The sequence below is a fragment of the Ctenopharyngodon idella genome, chromosome 1 (genome assembly GCF_019924925.1).
Source record: "Ctenopharyngodon idella isolate HZGC_01 chromosome 1, HZGC01, whole genome shotgun sequence".
NCBI lineage: Eukaryota > Metazoa > Chordata > Actinopteri > Cypriniformes > Xenocyprididae > Ctenopharyngodon > Ctenopharyngodon idella.
The window spans coordinates 15,383,752-15,399,819 of NC_067220.1; the positions used below are offsets into that span (position 1 = coordinate 15,383,752).

Sequence of the window (16,068 nt, forward strand, 5' to 3'; positions counted from 1 at the left end):
GTGTCAAGTTGTTCATTTATTTTTGTCTTTACGGTGCTAAATTGAGTACATAATACAAAACCATCAAGGAGGTGTGATATGGAGATTTGCAATACTGTTCTATGACCACTGTGTTCTTGAAGGGATGGTTCAGCCAAAAACAAAAAATCTGACAATGTTTCCTCACCCTCAAGCCATTCCAAATGTGTTTTAAAGAGTGTTTTGGCTGTTTTAGTCAAAGCAATGAAAGTCAGATATTTGGGGTTACCCCGTTGGGAGTAAATGCAGTTATTTTGCATTTTTAATCTGGTTTTGAGTACAAATCTTTCATCAAACACCCTGATCAAAGTGAGGTAGTCATGTCAGATGCTTAACTGACTATGTTGCTTCATGTATACATACAATTTTCATTTGTACGGTATAAATAACCTCGTACTACAAAGTGTTTCCTACAACAGTGGTTCCTAGCCCTGGTCCTGGAGTACCCCAGTTTAGATGTCTCCCTAATCAAACACAACCGATGCAACTCATCAGCTTGTTATTAAAGATTCCAAGGCTAAGCACTCTTAAGCACTTCCCCCTCGAGGGAATCCCTGCCGCCATTTTGAAGTGCGTTCAACTTCAATGGACGGTGGACAAGGAAAGTTTATTTGGACAGACCCTCGACCCCTCAATTTTGACTAAGGGAGCGAGTCTATGAGTCTGGAGTGCACTTTAGACAGATCTATAGATGAAATTGACGAAAAATGAATAAGCTTCATGCTGATCACAAATGTGATGTTTATCTAAAGTCTTTTTTGCTTATTGGTTAAATTGGATCATCAAAGGTCAGCAGCAAAGGCATTGGTTAATAAAGTGAGATTAAATACATAAAGTTTAATTTAATATATTTAATTATTGCAAGTATTGTGCAATATTCTGAGATTGCATTTCACTGTTTTTATTCATTTTGAGGAATACTGACTGTTTTTGTGCGAGATAAATGCATGTTCACATTTAATCTAGACCTACAATAACCATCATGTCTACACAGCGCACACAACACCTCTGCACTTAAAATTCCTCTCAACATGGGGACAGGAGAGCTGTCAGTCAATACATGGGAAAACAAAGTAACTTGCGTTACTTATTTGAAAAAGTATCTTAGATATTTTGTTGTAAATTTAAAAGTAATGCATTACTAGTTACTTGAAAAAAGTAATCTGATTACATAACTCAAGTTACTTGTAATGCGTTACCCCCAACACAACGAGATATCCAAAATGTGTAGTGTTGGGGGTACCCAAGGACCAGGGTTAGGGAACCACTGTCCTACAGAATTGCTTTTTGCTGGGGGGAATCCTCGGTTTAGTCATGCAGTGTCGCTTACAGCAGTGCAGGAAACACTGTAGTAATAGTATAGTGGTATACCATTCCGAACATACCCACTGTTTACCACTCTCACTGGTCGCAATATAAATTGAGATGCAAGTCTTTACAGTAAGTGTCCAAGTGGATTGACTTACATTGTGGTGTGCCAACAACAAATTGGCTCTCATTACTGCAAAGACTCTTGAAATGATAATTGAAGTACCTCTGAACTCTCATTACTGGTTATTAGGGATTCTGCAGTTAATATGGTGGAATCCCATAGATTCTTCTCCAAACGCTAACCAGTGGGACAGAAACATCAGCACCATTAAGGATGCACAGAGGTTACAAGAAATTGGGCACTATGCAACCTGTTCTCCTCAACAAAAATTATCTGCTTATTACACCCATACAACTAAACCCATGTTTTAAAAGCAACAGGACAATTGTGTGCCAAATGATACAGCATATGAGAAGCAAAGCATACAGAATGCACTTTTTTACATAATAGATTGATGACATCTATGCTGGCCACCAGGGGCAAAAATGAGATGATGTTTCTCACATTAACTTTGAAGTGAGTTTGCCCGGAATTACAATGACAGACACCTGTCACTTGTGCATGCTCTAAGGGCCAAACGTTTCCCCCACTGCTTGGCATCCACTCGCTCATGCCCCAGTTTTATTTTTAGACCTTATGGGGTTGTTGAGATGTAACCTGAAGCTTTCTTTCTGTTGCTGTTTCTGAGTGTATGAGTCTTCAACCTTGTTAATCTGATAGGACTCTAAATTTAATTCTGAGACCAAGATCAAGTGTGTGTGTACAGGATCTATGAGCAAGTGTAGCGTTTGTTTTATTGTGAAAGCCCCCCAAATTAAAGGCTCTTGATGAATGCTTATTAAGATTGTCTAACTATCATTTCATAATCCTAGAGTTGAGTGTAGAGATGCTACTGCAGTAACTGACATTTTATCAACCAATGTTTTCTTTAAAGAGATGGTTCACCCAAATTCCAAAAAATCAAATCCAAAAAAGATATTTTTAAGAATATTTTAACTGTTTTTGTCTATTCAATGGGAGCCATTAGGTTCCAAAATTAAATAAATAAATAAAAATCATTAGCAGCATTATCAACAACAATAAAACAGGCTATTATATCAAACTACTTTAGTCAGCATTTCTTCTTAGACATTTTTTACTTTAATCCCAACAAAAATATCCAAATAAATGTTTATTCACAAATTAAAGTGTTCATTATACTTTCAGTGCATTCAAGTAATTTTTGTATGAATTTCATTTTTATTTAGTTTTAAACGCACGTCATTTAGCCGTTAATGAATAGTTAATTATATAATTTATTTTAATTAGTTAATACGTTTCTTGGTAAAGTTCTTGGAGCTTCCAATCACGTAAACTAATTAATATTCATATTTCAAGTCAACGTCTTAGCAAATCAGTTTACTCGGCAAGCGCCACGCAATCTAATTAATATTCATGAGTCAGACGCCGCTCAAGGATTAGTAAATTCGCTTTTGGCTTTGGAAGAGCAGACGCATGCAAAATACGAGCAAACAAAGTTTGGTGACATTTAGTAACTGGAACACTTTTATGGACACTCATTATCCAAACGTTTCCAGAGAGAAGTACTATCGTTCATAAGGAACTTTATTCTTAAGGAACCTGACTTTCAGAAGGACTCTATTCTTTGTCATAGTATTTTTATAGGCCCTATCTAACGCTGTGTTTTGAAAGTGGAACACGTTCTTTCTTTAGAATTTGTTTTTCAAAGTCGTGTTTATTATTCTGTTTACTTTGTTCCTCCATTTCTTTTGGATGTAACAACGAAACGTCATTGGCAAAACCAGATTTTGGGATGTATCTAGCTTTTTAAATGTTGTGACTTATCCTTATCCTTTGGAGTTGTAAACAAACACCTAGAACCGTTTTTCGTTTTTTTTTTTTTTATTTATTTGTGAAATGACCACACTGTTGCTTTTTTAACCGGAGGGCGATACCTTTTCTTGGAGCTGGAGCTGTTTATAGCATCACTATCACGTAACGTTGCATTTGGACACACGTGTTTTTTAAATCATAGACAGTAAGTGGTACTTGAACCCTGCAATGCAAAAGTTCTGCCTTACCGTACTGCTCGTGCTGCGCGGGCTGATCATCTGCGTCTGTTCCAGCGATGAAGCGCAGCACACCGGGCTGTACAAGGACACAACTGTGACCTCAACAGGCACGTGTGCTCGACCAAACGATGTTAATATTCATAATTGTATTAAAGTTAATATTTGCTACGCCTCAGAATGCTCCCTGCATCATGTGAATAATATCAAAGTGCAGCTTCACAAAATAATTGCATATTATTTATTATAATTTTCAATTAGTCAGTCTCTTTTGGGAGATTACACTGAGTAATAGAATATTAATATTAAGTAATATGTAATTATTTTATAAAGCTGCACTTTGTTGGTATTATTGCTGTGGTAAATAAAAATAACATACATGTAAATTGTGTAATATGGACACTGCAATGTAAAGTATTAGCATAATGACAATCATTTGATTATTATTAATTCAGAGGGGGATTAAAAATTAGACAATTTACACAGTCAAATTACTGAACTAAAAAAGTTAAAGCGGTGTTGTCCAGATCATTTTGTTATAGAAGAAATTATTCTTTCCTGTTGCAAAAGATAATGATGCCTCTTGGTGAAATTGCTGTATAGTGAAATGATAACATGTTGACATTGCAAGTGTTTATTGGATTGCTTATCTCCTCTTTTTACCACAGATCCATGTCTGCAAGTGAGTCCTCCATGTATGACGGAGGCTGACCGCTTCAGTCTGGAGGCTCTTCAGCACATCCACAGAGAGATGGATGACGATCAGGATGGAGGCATTGAGGTGGAGGAGAGTGTCGAGGTAATCAACAGTCACAGATGTTACGATCACAAGTCGGAAAGAAGTTTCCTCACACCCTAATGTGAATCCTGCAGGGTTTCCACAACTTCTGGCCAATCAGTTTCCATGAGATTGGCAGTCAATTGGATAAGGATAGAGCAGTTTATAGCTGCAAATGTTTTATAGGTGATCATAAATAGAAAAAATAATTGTAAAAATCTGTAGAATTTCCATGACAAGCCTTTAAACAAAGGCTGCACAGTTAATTGAAATAAAACTGAAATCACAAAATGGCTTAGTGTGATTATCAAATCGCAAAGGTTGCTAATAAATATTAAATAAATAATAAATTAAATAAATATATGCACTGCATGTTTTATTGAAGTGTGATTTGAAATGTTTGAAAATGAAGAAACTAAGACAGCCAAAAATATTAGTATTGTAATTTTACAGATGTATTTCAAAATAAAATGATCATTATTATTATTATATTAAGTTTCTTAAATACTTGATTTTTTAAATAATTTTTTATAGTAATATTTCTTATTTTGTTTTTATTTAGTAATTTATATATTTTTATATATTTTATTATTATTTAGTTATATTTAGTTATATTGATATAATTACAAACTTTGATCAGCCTTACAAATAAGCACAGCAAACCTGGATTTTTTTTAAATCGCAATTAGACTTTTTTCCCAAATCATGCAGCCCTATTTGAAGCCACACTTAAAATTTCTTAATATTTTCAGGTATTCCACAACTGAGTGCTTAAAGGGTTAGTTCACCCAAAAATGAAAATTTCTGTCATTAATTACTTACCCTCATCTTGTTCCACACCCGTAAGACCTTCGTTCATCTTCAGAACACAAATTAAGATATTTTTGATGAAATCCAAGGGTATCTGATTGACATATAGGCAGCAACGTCATTGCACCTTTTGACGTCCAGAAAGGTAGTTGAAAACATGGTTAAAATAGTCAATGTGACTACAGTGGTTCAACCTTAATGAGACAAGAATACTTTTTGTGCGCAAAAACAAAACAAATAATGAGCTGGTATTCAGACATAAACAAGGAAGCCTGCACTGAGTTCACTACGTATAACAACGGTTCAAATTGTTGATTAAAGTCATTATTTTTGTTTTGTTTTTGCGCACAAAAAGTATTCTTGTCGCTTCATAACATTAAGGTTGAACCACTGTAGTCACATTGACTATTTTAACCATGTTTTCAACTACCTTTCTGGACATCAAAAGGTGCAATGACGTTGCTGATACCTTCAGATTTCATCAAAAATATCTTAATTTGTGTTCTGAAGATGAACGAAGGTTTTACAGGTTTGGATTGACATGAGGGTGAGTACTTAATGACAGAAGTTTCATTTGTAGGTGAACTAACCCTTTAATAATCTTCATCTGTTTAATCATTCTTTTGTTGCTAATTCGAACTGATGGTTGAGTAGCACAAATGTAGTATTTCTCAAGTCTGAGGATGTGAACATTCACTTCTACATCTTCTAAATTCACACTCAGACTAACAAGATCAGCTTTACATTTTGGTATGTTTGTGTGATGTTTGTGTAAGTGCGAGAGTGTTATTCCAAAGCACCCTTGAGTTCCTCTCCCAAGCCTGTTGGTCAATTTAGGAACACATGTTTCCATCCAACACCTAAGACAAACTGTTCAGGCTTGACATTGGGAAAACATAGCAGAGGGGGATGAGTTTCTAAGTAATGTCCTGAAGTATGTCCATGTCTCTGGCATTAGGTTTCCTTTCCTTGTTGCTATGGATATGGTTTAGGTGGATTGAAGCGGCGAAGAAGCCTGGAATCACGTGGTGCATCTGATTACAGCAGAGATTCCAGATTCCAAGACACATTCACAGACACTTGAGCTCTTTTGATCTTGAATGTTTACTCAGCTGTTGTTTTATGTGTATGTGAGACTGTATTTGTAGTATTTGTGTAGGGTGGTATTTTTTTGTGTGCAGAAGTTTATTTAAATCTCTTCTTACTGTAGTTCATCATAGAAGATATGCAGCAGCAACAACAGGCAAACAAGCACAGTAAACTCCATCAAGAGGACCAGCATATCACTTTGGAGGAGCTTTGGAGGGGCTGGAAATCTTCTGAGGGTGAGATGGTCTTCATGATTGTGTCTTTCCGCCCCTTTTTTTGGCTCTTTTTTTTTTTTTTTACTACTTTCTTTCTCTCTATCAGTTCATAACTGGACTCAGGAGGATGTCTTGAGGTGGCTAAGAGAGTTTGTTGAGTTGCCTCAGTATGAAAAGGGCTTCAGAGAGCTGCGTGTCAATGGAAACACCTTGCCAAGGTGAGACAAATTAAAGGGATAGTTCACCCAAAAATAAAAATTCTGTCATTTACTCACCCTCAAGTAGTTCCAAACCTGTATGAATTTCTTTGTTCTGCTGAACACAAAGAAAGATATTTGGAAGAATGTCAGTAACCAAACAGATCTTGCCCCCCATTTACTTCCACAGTAGGAAAAATAAATACTATGGTAGTAAATAGGGGGTGAGATCTGTTTGGTTACTTACATTCTTCCAAATATTTCCTTCTCCTATGAAATTCATACAGGTTTGGAACTACTTGAGGGTGAGTAAATGACAGAATTTTTATTTTTGGGTGAACTATCCCTTTAAGACTGAACTGAAATTCACTCTAGAATAATTTCCAAATTTGTTCATCTAATGTTTTGGCAAGTGTCCTCTCATATCAGCCTGATCTCAGAAGAGTATTTGTATATAATGTTTACAAATTACATGTTTGGATATATATTGATTTTACAATATAGACGTTCCGACTGCATCTAAAATGTAAATGAACAGTCTTAGAAATGTAAAGATCTTTTCAAATCCTTGATATTCTATTTATATTATAAATAGAATACAAATAAATTATATAGATTATTTTGAGCCTCTAATCCCACCCTTACCCTAAACCAAACCACTTTTCAAAAGTTAAAAAATAGCCATATAAATGGACAGTGATTATTATTTTAGTGACAATATACTATTGTATAGATATCTTTAACAACACCAGAAGGCACACAGGACAGAATGAAACTATTATAATATAAAAGTTTGAAAATGTGTTAAAAAAAAAAAAGTGAATGCATTGAAAATACACTATCTTTCAAAAGTTTGTGGTTGGTAAGATGTTTTATTGCTTTTGAAAAAAAGTCTCTTATGCTCACCAAGGCTGCAATTATTTAATAAATAAATAGTAAAACAGTGAAAAAACTATTACAATTTAAAATAACAGTTTTCTATTTTAATATATTTTAAAGTGTAATTTATTCCTGTGATGCAAAGCTGAATTTTAAGCATCATTACTCCAGTCTTCAGTGTCACATGATCCTTTAGAAATCATTCTAATATGCTGATTTGGTGCTCAAGAAACATTTCAAAATATTATCGATGCTGAAAACATTTGTGCTGCATCATATTTTTTGTGAAAACCATGATAACATTCTTTAATTAGGATTCTTTAATTAATAGAAAGTTCAAAAGAACAGCATTTATTTGAAATAGAAACCTTTTGTAATGCTCTAGATGTCTTTACTATCACCAGTGATGCATCCTTGCTGAATTTAAAGTATTCATTTATTTTTTTATAAATCATACTGACCTCAAACTTTTGAACGATGGTGTATTTAGTTGTATCTCATTGATTAAATACTCCATGATCCATCTTCATGAAGTGACACAGCTAACAGTTTCTTGCTTTGAATTTACAGGATTGCTTCCAATGAGCCATCCTTTATGAGCTCTTTTCTGAAGATCCAGGACCAGCAACACAAACAAAAACTCAAGCTCAAAGCCCTGGATGTAGTGCTGTTTGGCCCACCTACAAGTATGTATGCGCTTCATATATATTGACATAAAATGTAATGATTTTTTGTATCACTTTGTGTTTTACATTTAGGATATAAACATTTCAGTCTCTGATCAACATAAGCTCTTGTACAAATTAATTATGAAATCAAACTGTTGTATGAAACATTTGCATTTCAGTGGCAGTGATTTAATTGGATATCAGATCATAAAATAACTGTAATGACTTCTGATCGAAACAGTTGTGGCTTTTTAAATGTCACTATTAAATATAGCTCTGAGTGATGTGTATAATTTGAGCACATGCGAAATCAAATATCCACCCATGTCTATTGAGAACGCACAGTGGAATTACTCTCTCACACTGTAAAAAATATTCAGCAGATATCCAGTCAGCGTGCAAAATAAACACACAGACGTCACATAATATTTCATTGGCTGTCTGACTAATATCCCCATGTACCTTTACTCCAGGACCTCCACACAACTGGATGAAAGACCTGCTTCTGATAGTGTCAATAGTAATGGGGATTGGTGGATGCTGGTTTGCACGAGTACAGAATAAGGCATCTAAGGTACATATTTCGAAGATGATGAAGGACCTGGAAAGCTTGCAGACAGCTGAACAAAGCCTCAGAGACTTACAGGAGCAGTGAGTACACCTTCTAGACTCCTGAACCTCCACATTCACCATCAGTTTAAATCAGGATTATTCACAAAAATAAATACTTGTTTTTTTAAACTTGTTTGATTTACACCTGATCCAACAATCTATTTTTAATTCCCTAATTTTATATATATATATTTGATTAAATTAATTTTTAAATATTTTTAAAAGCCTATTAAGTGTGAAAAATGTGAAAAAAATAATTAGTTAACTTTGTTAACTTTGCTGTTCGATTGACAGCACTAATATATATACCTTTCAAATGTCTGGGTTAAGACAAGGATGCATTAAGTTTATCAAAAGTGACTGTAGAGAAATTACAGTTAATTAAAATAGAAATAAAAATAGAACTTCAATAGAATATTTTCCAATTGTAATAATATTTCACTATATTACTGTCTGTATTGCATTTTTGATTAAATAATGCAGCCTTGGTGAACAAAGGTGTATATATATGTGTGTGTGTGTGTGTGTGTGTGTGTGTATATATATATATATATATATATATATATATATATATAAAATATATATATATAAACAATATTTAAATGTCAGAAATATACTGTTCAATAAACATTGTGTTCTTTAGTATAAATAAAATTATATATTAATTAGCTATAAATAATACTAAATATTAAAATTTAATATTTAAACATTTAATTTTCACAATATTTAAATCAGCTAAATTTGCAAAAACAACAATGTTCAATACATCACAACAATCCAAAAAATTTACAAGGCATAAAAATGAATGTACAGTCAAACCAAAATTTATTCAGACACCTTGAACGTTTCATTCATTAATACAGTTTATTCACTATAGTTTAGAAAAATGGTAATAAAATATGACAAGATCTCAGAGTTGAACTTTCAGAAAGACTTAATCTTAATTATGTCAGATAACACTTAACCAAAACATGGTAAGGTCAAAGTGTCTGGATAATTTTTGGTTCCAAATGTTTATCGATTTTACTGGTAGTCCACTGTATGATGAATTTTTGGGAATAATATGTCATATATACTTTATTTTGCTATCCTCACTTAGATAAATACTATAGTGTCCTGCACTCACTAGTAAAAATATATCAAAAATATAAAAAATGTCTGAATAATTTTTGGTTTTGACTGTATATATGATCAACAAACTTGAGACAGTTGACAACATTATAGTAATGGTAATATCTAACTGGCACTAAAATAATGAAGGTCTCAACTGTGTGACCTCATTATCTTTAACATATACATACATCCTAAATAAAAATATAATCTTTTGTTTTTATATAATTACTTTTTAAACCAGGTCATTTACATCAGAAGGAACCAATTCTGTAAAATTAGACTTCCCAACACAATATATACAAGAGAACAGGTGACATTGGAGAGCATTTTTCCAGCATCTTATGGAACCAACACTGCATTTTGTATGCTTTTGTAAGGTTGGAAAAGGCCCAGGAAGAGAAGCGCACAGTGGCGGTAGAGAAAAAGAATTTAGAAGAAAAGATGAGGGACGAGATTCAAGGTGCTCAGGAAGAGGCCAACCGCCTGCACAGACTCCGAGATGGAGCTGTGAGTGAACTCAGCCGTCTTCGGTATGCAGAGGAAGAGCTTGAACAGGTAAATATCTGCATTTCTTCCTGTAAAACATCTCCCAACAAGACTCCACTACACCCCATGCTTCTCTGTGCTTTTCATACAGGTACGTGATGCACTAAAGAGGGCAGAGAAAGACATGCAGTCCCTTTGGGCAGTTCCTGAATCTTTGCAGCTGTGGCTACAGCTCACCTATGAGGTGGAAGTCCAGTACTACAACGTCAAGAAGCAAAGTGCAGAACAACAACTAGTCACAGCTAAAGATGAGGTATTTTAGAGATGAATGAGTCACCTGTTTCAAATCCATTCCCATGCATTGAATCAAATACAGTGTGAAACGTTTTCAGGTTTCTATTGTTTTGCCTTTTGAGTTAATGTATAGATTCTAGAACTAATGAGAGGGCTGTGGACTGTCTTGCATGAAATTATTTAATCACTCTGTATTTTTGCATAGGCTGAGAAGATCAAGAAAAAAAGGAGTTCAGTGTTGGGTACCCTACATGTTGCACACAGCTCCTCATTGGATCAAGTGGATCAGAGAATTCTGGAGGCCAAGTAATTTATTTATTCTCATTTAAAACTGAATAACTCAATAAATATTGTAATAAAACATTTTCAATGTGGGTCCAAACAATGTTTTACATTGACCTGAATTTGTATTTTGTTAAAGGAATGCACTAGCAGAGGTGACTGCTTGTCTTCGGGAGCGTCTGCATCGGTGGCAGCAGATTGAGAGCTTGTGTGGTTTTCCTTTAATGAGAAATGCGGGCCTATCCAGTCTCACCGCTACACTCTACCCAGACCCCAACTGGATGCTAATGCCCCGGGCTGCCATGCAGTCCTATCAAGTGCCTGTTTCAGTCGAGGATATGGAGGAAGAAATGCCGCAGATCATACCACAGATTCCTGGTTGGTACTTATGTTTTTTAATTTCTTAGTTGAATGTGTTTTCATTCTTCTGTTTTTATATCCATTAAGCAGAGTGTCAGACAGTCAAACATGTAAAAAGCATTACGTGTTTTCTGACTGGGTAAAAAAAAGGTGCACTGCTCCTCTGGTTCTTTTATTTATTTATTTATTTTTTACCAAGTATAGAATGCTGCAGAAATGAGTCCCAAAAACCTAGAAACGAGTTAGAATTTTTGCACTTATGGTTCTGTCGTCCCAAAGTCAATGGGCTTTTTTTAATGGGATTTTGGTTGAATGCCTGAAATAAGGTCTGTAGTTAACATAAGATATTTTCACGTTTTATTCTACTGCATAAAATACATCAGTAACAGGGAATGTTCCCACAACGTTCAGTAACGTTTTGTAAAGGTTATGTGAATGTTATAACAAAAGTTCTTTAAAAAATATTTTTATAACATTATATACATTCTAGTGATATTGAGAGAAAACATTCCTAGAACATTCTAATGATGTTGTTTCTACTTGATGTTAAAGGGTTAGTTCACCCAAAAATGAAATTTCTGTCATTAAGTATTCACCGTCATGTCGTTCCAAACCCGTAAGACCTTCTTTCATCTTCGGAACACAAGTTAGGATATTTTTGATGAAATCCGTGAGCTTTCTGGCCTCTGATAGATTGCAACACAATGACCACTTTTAGGGCCCAAAAAGTGCCGGCTCAGCTCACACGAGCACCGCGACTCATGCATCTGATGCTGATGCAGGAGCCGGCCAATAATGAGTCGGCGTTCTGGTGTAAAACCCGGAAGCTCTGCACTGTGTGTACTACGTGAACTGCGTAGGAGACTGACATGGAAGAGTAGAAAATGTTGAATAAAGTCACTATTTTGTTTGTTTTTTTGCGCACAAAAAGTATTCTCGTTGCTTCATAACGTTAAGGTTGAACCACTGTAGTCACATGCACTATTTTAACGAAGACTTTTCTACCTTTCTGGGCTTTGAAAGTGGTAATAACGTTGCAGTCTATCAGAGGCCAGAAAGCTCTTGGATTTCATCAAAAATCTCTTAATTTCCACATTTGTAGCCAATCAGCAGTAAGTATACACTCTTGAGAGGGAAGGTGCCTGTGCTGCATAACATGTTTGTGAATTTAGGGGCAGAGCTATCAAGATAGGGGTGTGAACCTTTTGGGTAGGGGGCGTTTTTGTTTTTGTGATTCAAATATCAACAGCGTTTCTCAGAAATTGTTTACTGCACCTTTAATGCTATTAAAAGAACATTCTACATAAAAAAACATAAACAGTGTAAATAAAAACATTATTATTTATTTAAAGACTCATAATATTAAAATGGATCCAAAATGGATGTATTTTTCTATGTATGGAATATTTCAAATGTGGTTTATTCAGAACTACCCCTTTAAAAGCCACTTTTGCGCGCATGCCCGTGAAGATCGGTCGGGAAGAATGGTTGAACCTCACCTCAGAAATCACTTGAGGTAAGTGTGTAAATTAATTGATTACGTTTTTTTATTTAATTTTAACTATTTTCTTTGATTATTACCAAGTTAGGTTTACTTATTTTGTTGTCTTAATGTATATTTTAAAGTATGTTTATTTCTGTCTGTCATGCATTCGGTCCCAGTCAGTCACGTGTGTTTATTATGTGCAACGGCTTTCAATATTCTCACGCTCACAGTGAAAAAATACATTGCGGAGCAAAGAGGACACTAACAATGTACTTTTGGCATGAAAACAAAGTCTCAACTTTCAAATTTTGTCAATTTTATTACAAAATTCAAAAAACAAATGTGGTTTTGGTGTATGGCAGATCGCGGTAGTGTCTCAGTTCAAGCGATATTTCTTCCTCTTTACTACTAGTTATAGCATGAAATAAACATGAATGAACATCAGAAGATATGTTGAAAGATACAGTATGACTTGCCGAAATGTCTCATGAAACAAGTCAAACAACATGCCACGTAACGTAACATTTACCTCAGGAAAGCCATTCAATGACTTTAACCTGGATAGTTAACTAGAAAAATTTACTCTGGAGAATTTACTATATTACATATTCATTACATCTTTACTCTTATTAAAAGTTATTATTATAACATTATTATTATAAAAACTGCATTATATACAATTGTATACAAATCAGACAACATTAGTTTTTTCGTTGAGAATGAATGAATGTACATGTAACATGTTCATTATGTAGCTTCAGCTCAAACACAATACCTGACAGATTATTTATGTTTGGTTATGTTATGTTTGGTTATGTTATGGTTTATTTGAAACAATCACATTCCTTTTAGATGTAGAATGATGATGCATGATTGATAACTAGCAGTGCTATTTTTGAAAAGGAAAAAAATAAATAGAACTGCTTGTCACCAGTAGCCCTGTTAGAACATTTTATTAATTTTTCAATTAATCCAAATTACTTAGAGGAGATGGCTCCCTTCATGGTTGACACATAAGTACTCCCAGTCTGTTGTCTAACATATTTTCATGCATCATCATCACCAGCAAATATTCTGTGTAAGCCTTTATTTCAAAAAGAAGTTTGAATACTCCATTGAGCCTTGGTTGATTCAGAATAATTTTGATATTTTCTTGTGGCTTATATGATTCAAGTTCAGTTGTCTGAAGTAGCCAAACTAAAAATATTTCATGCTCATCTTATAATAACAGTGAACTGAAGTGAACTTAAGGCAATCTGTTCACTTTACAGGTGGAGCATTCACCCTCTTTTCCCCTTTCTGGTGGAATGACCTGCCAACATCTGCTGAGACCATCACATCCTTCAAGAAGCAACTGAAGATACATTTCTTTTACAAGCACTAAAAGGGATAGTTCACCCAATAATTAAAAATCTGTCATCATCATCTGCCATCAAGACATTTGATCATCTTCAAAACACAAATTAAGATATTTTCTATTAATTTTTAAATAAAATTTTATCTTTAAAAAATCCAAAAGAGTGATAAAGCCATCATAAAACTTCCATGTGAATCAAGTGGTTTAATCCAAGTCTTCTGAAGAGGCACTTTATATGACGAATGTAAACGTTATTGACACATACATAGAGCGCTTCCTATATGGTAAACGGATGCTCAAACATGCTTGCTTGACATGGCAGAGCAAACCTCATTGGTTCTTGCTCATCATACAGGTACATTTGAGTTTCTGTTTACCAATTTTTTTTGGATGGACCTGGACTGTCAATAGAGGGACAGAAATCTCTTATTTCATTAAAAATATCTCTGTTTCAAAGATGAACAAATGACTTAAGGGTTTGCAATGACATGAGGATGAGTAAATGATGACAGAATTTTAATTTTTGTGTGAACTATCCAGCAACCTTAATCACACACACACACACACACACACACACACACACACACACACACACACACACACACACACACACACACACACAATTTTACTTAGCATTTCACCTTTGGTCTAGATTGTTTCCTATTCTAGCTTTCTAATGAACCTGGCTTTTGTAACTCGCTTTTTATAAATGCATAATTGTAAGTTTTATTATTAAATTGTAAAATTTAATGAATTACCCTTAGTTTTTATTACAACTAAAATTACATTACGACCAACTCTTGTTTGTTATGCTTCAAAAGTTCTGTTCATGTTATAACATTCTACGAATAAACATTCAACACATTATTTTGTGAGGAAGAAATGTTTTAATAATGTTATTGTAACCTGTATTGTAATAACAACAAGAAAACTGGACATTTTAACGTTTTTTTGGACTGTTACAAATAAACATTCAGAGAACGTTATATTGCGAGTACAAATAAGGTTAAGAGAATGTTGTACATTATTGTAACCTTAAAATAACGTTCTAATCACGACAAGAAAACCAGACATAGAAACATTTCAAATCAATGTTCCCACAACGTTTTAAAACTTTGTTAGCTGGGATACCCCTCTCATTGATTTCTGTAAGCTTTTACATGTCTTGAAAAAGGCTGCTGCTAAGAAGTAGCTAAATAAGACTGCAGATGTTGTCGAGGACATTAAATGTCATTAATCCAAACAGGAAAACTGATCTAGTGTCCACTTTTATAGTCTCACTGTGTAAATACTCATACTCTTGCAAACTATTCTAACTCAAACTTTCCAACTTGTACATTTTAAATAAAGATTAAAAAAGATTAAATAAAGATTAAGAGAAGCTGTGGTGGTGATGTTGAAGTCTTGCGGCTGTGATGTAATTTGTTTATAGCCTAACTATTACTTCTGCTGATTGTATTTAGGCTTCAAAGTTTATGAAAGTTGTGTACATTTATGGAAATTATCTTGATGAACAAAATGTGGAGTAGGGACATTTTATGCTTGTTATTGACAAAAATATATTACAACACAACCTTAATTTCAGTAAGTGTTAGATTTTTTAAAATAGGCATTAATTATTCATATATTTTACTTTTCAGTCACAGTTTCACCTCTGAAATGTTCTCCACGGTCTCTGGTTCGCTCTCGCCGATCTGGGCATATTGTGCCATCACCTGTCATCATATCGCCTGACCCAGACCTCCTGATTCCCATACGAACTCCATCACGCCGATATGGAGACGAGGAAGAAGAGCATATGAAATTCTCCACTCTTGTGAAACAGTATGTCAACCTGGCATTTTGTTTTGTTTTTGCATTGTATAGAAATGAGCAGCTCAAAGATACTTTAAAAAATTGGTAACACATTACAATAAGCTTCAATTCATTAACAGTCTTCATGATCCTACAGAAATCAATCTAATATGCTGAATTTGTGCTCAA

At 34.3% G+C, this 16,068-nt stretch overlaps 1 protein-coding gene across 5 annotated transcripts in view; it reads left to right on the forward strand.

The window, feature by feature from the left end:
• Positions 1–2,760: 2,760 nt before the first annotated feature.
• The window catches only part of stim2a (tromal interaction molecule 2a), a 165,035-nt gene continuing 151,727 nt past the window's right edge, over positions 2,761–16,068 (forward strand). The window contains exons 1-12 of one of the 5 annotated variants that reach the window (XM_051905686.1): positions 2,848–3,569; positions 4,128–4,258; positions 6,258–6,372; positions 6,458–6,569; positions 7,998–8,113; positions 8,569–8,746; positions 10,198–10,375; positions 10,458–10,619; positions 10,806–10,906; positions 11,022–11,260; positions 12,713–12,758; positions 14,000–15,677. In XM_051905686.1, the coding sequence (XP_051761646.1) occupies positions 3,452–3,569; positions 4,128–4,258; positions 6,258–6,372; positions 6,458–6,569; positions 7,998–8,113; positions 8,569–8,746; positions 10,198–10,375; positions 10,458–10,619; positions 10,806–10,906; positions 11,022–11,260; positions 12,713–12,758; positions 14,000–14,039 (1,536 nt within the window). In that variant the 5' untranslated portion in view covers positions 2,848–3,451 and the 3' untranslated portion in view covers positions 14,040–15,677. Of the gene's footprint in view, positions 3,570–4,127; positions 4,259–6,257; positions 6,373–6,457; positions 6,570–7,997; positions 8,114–8,568; positions 8,747–10,197; positions 10,376–10,457; positions 10,620–10,805; positions 10,907–11,021; positions 11,261–12,669; positions 15,691–15,725; positions 15,910–16,068 lie in introns of those variants that run through there. The other 4 variants (XM_051905702.1, XM_051905667.1, XM_051905694.1 and 1 more) reach the window with 4 other exon arrangements.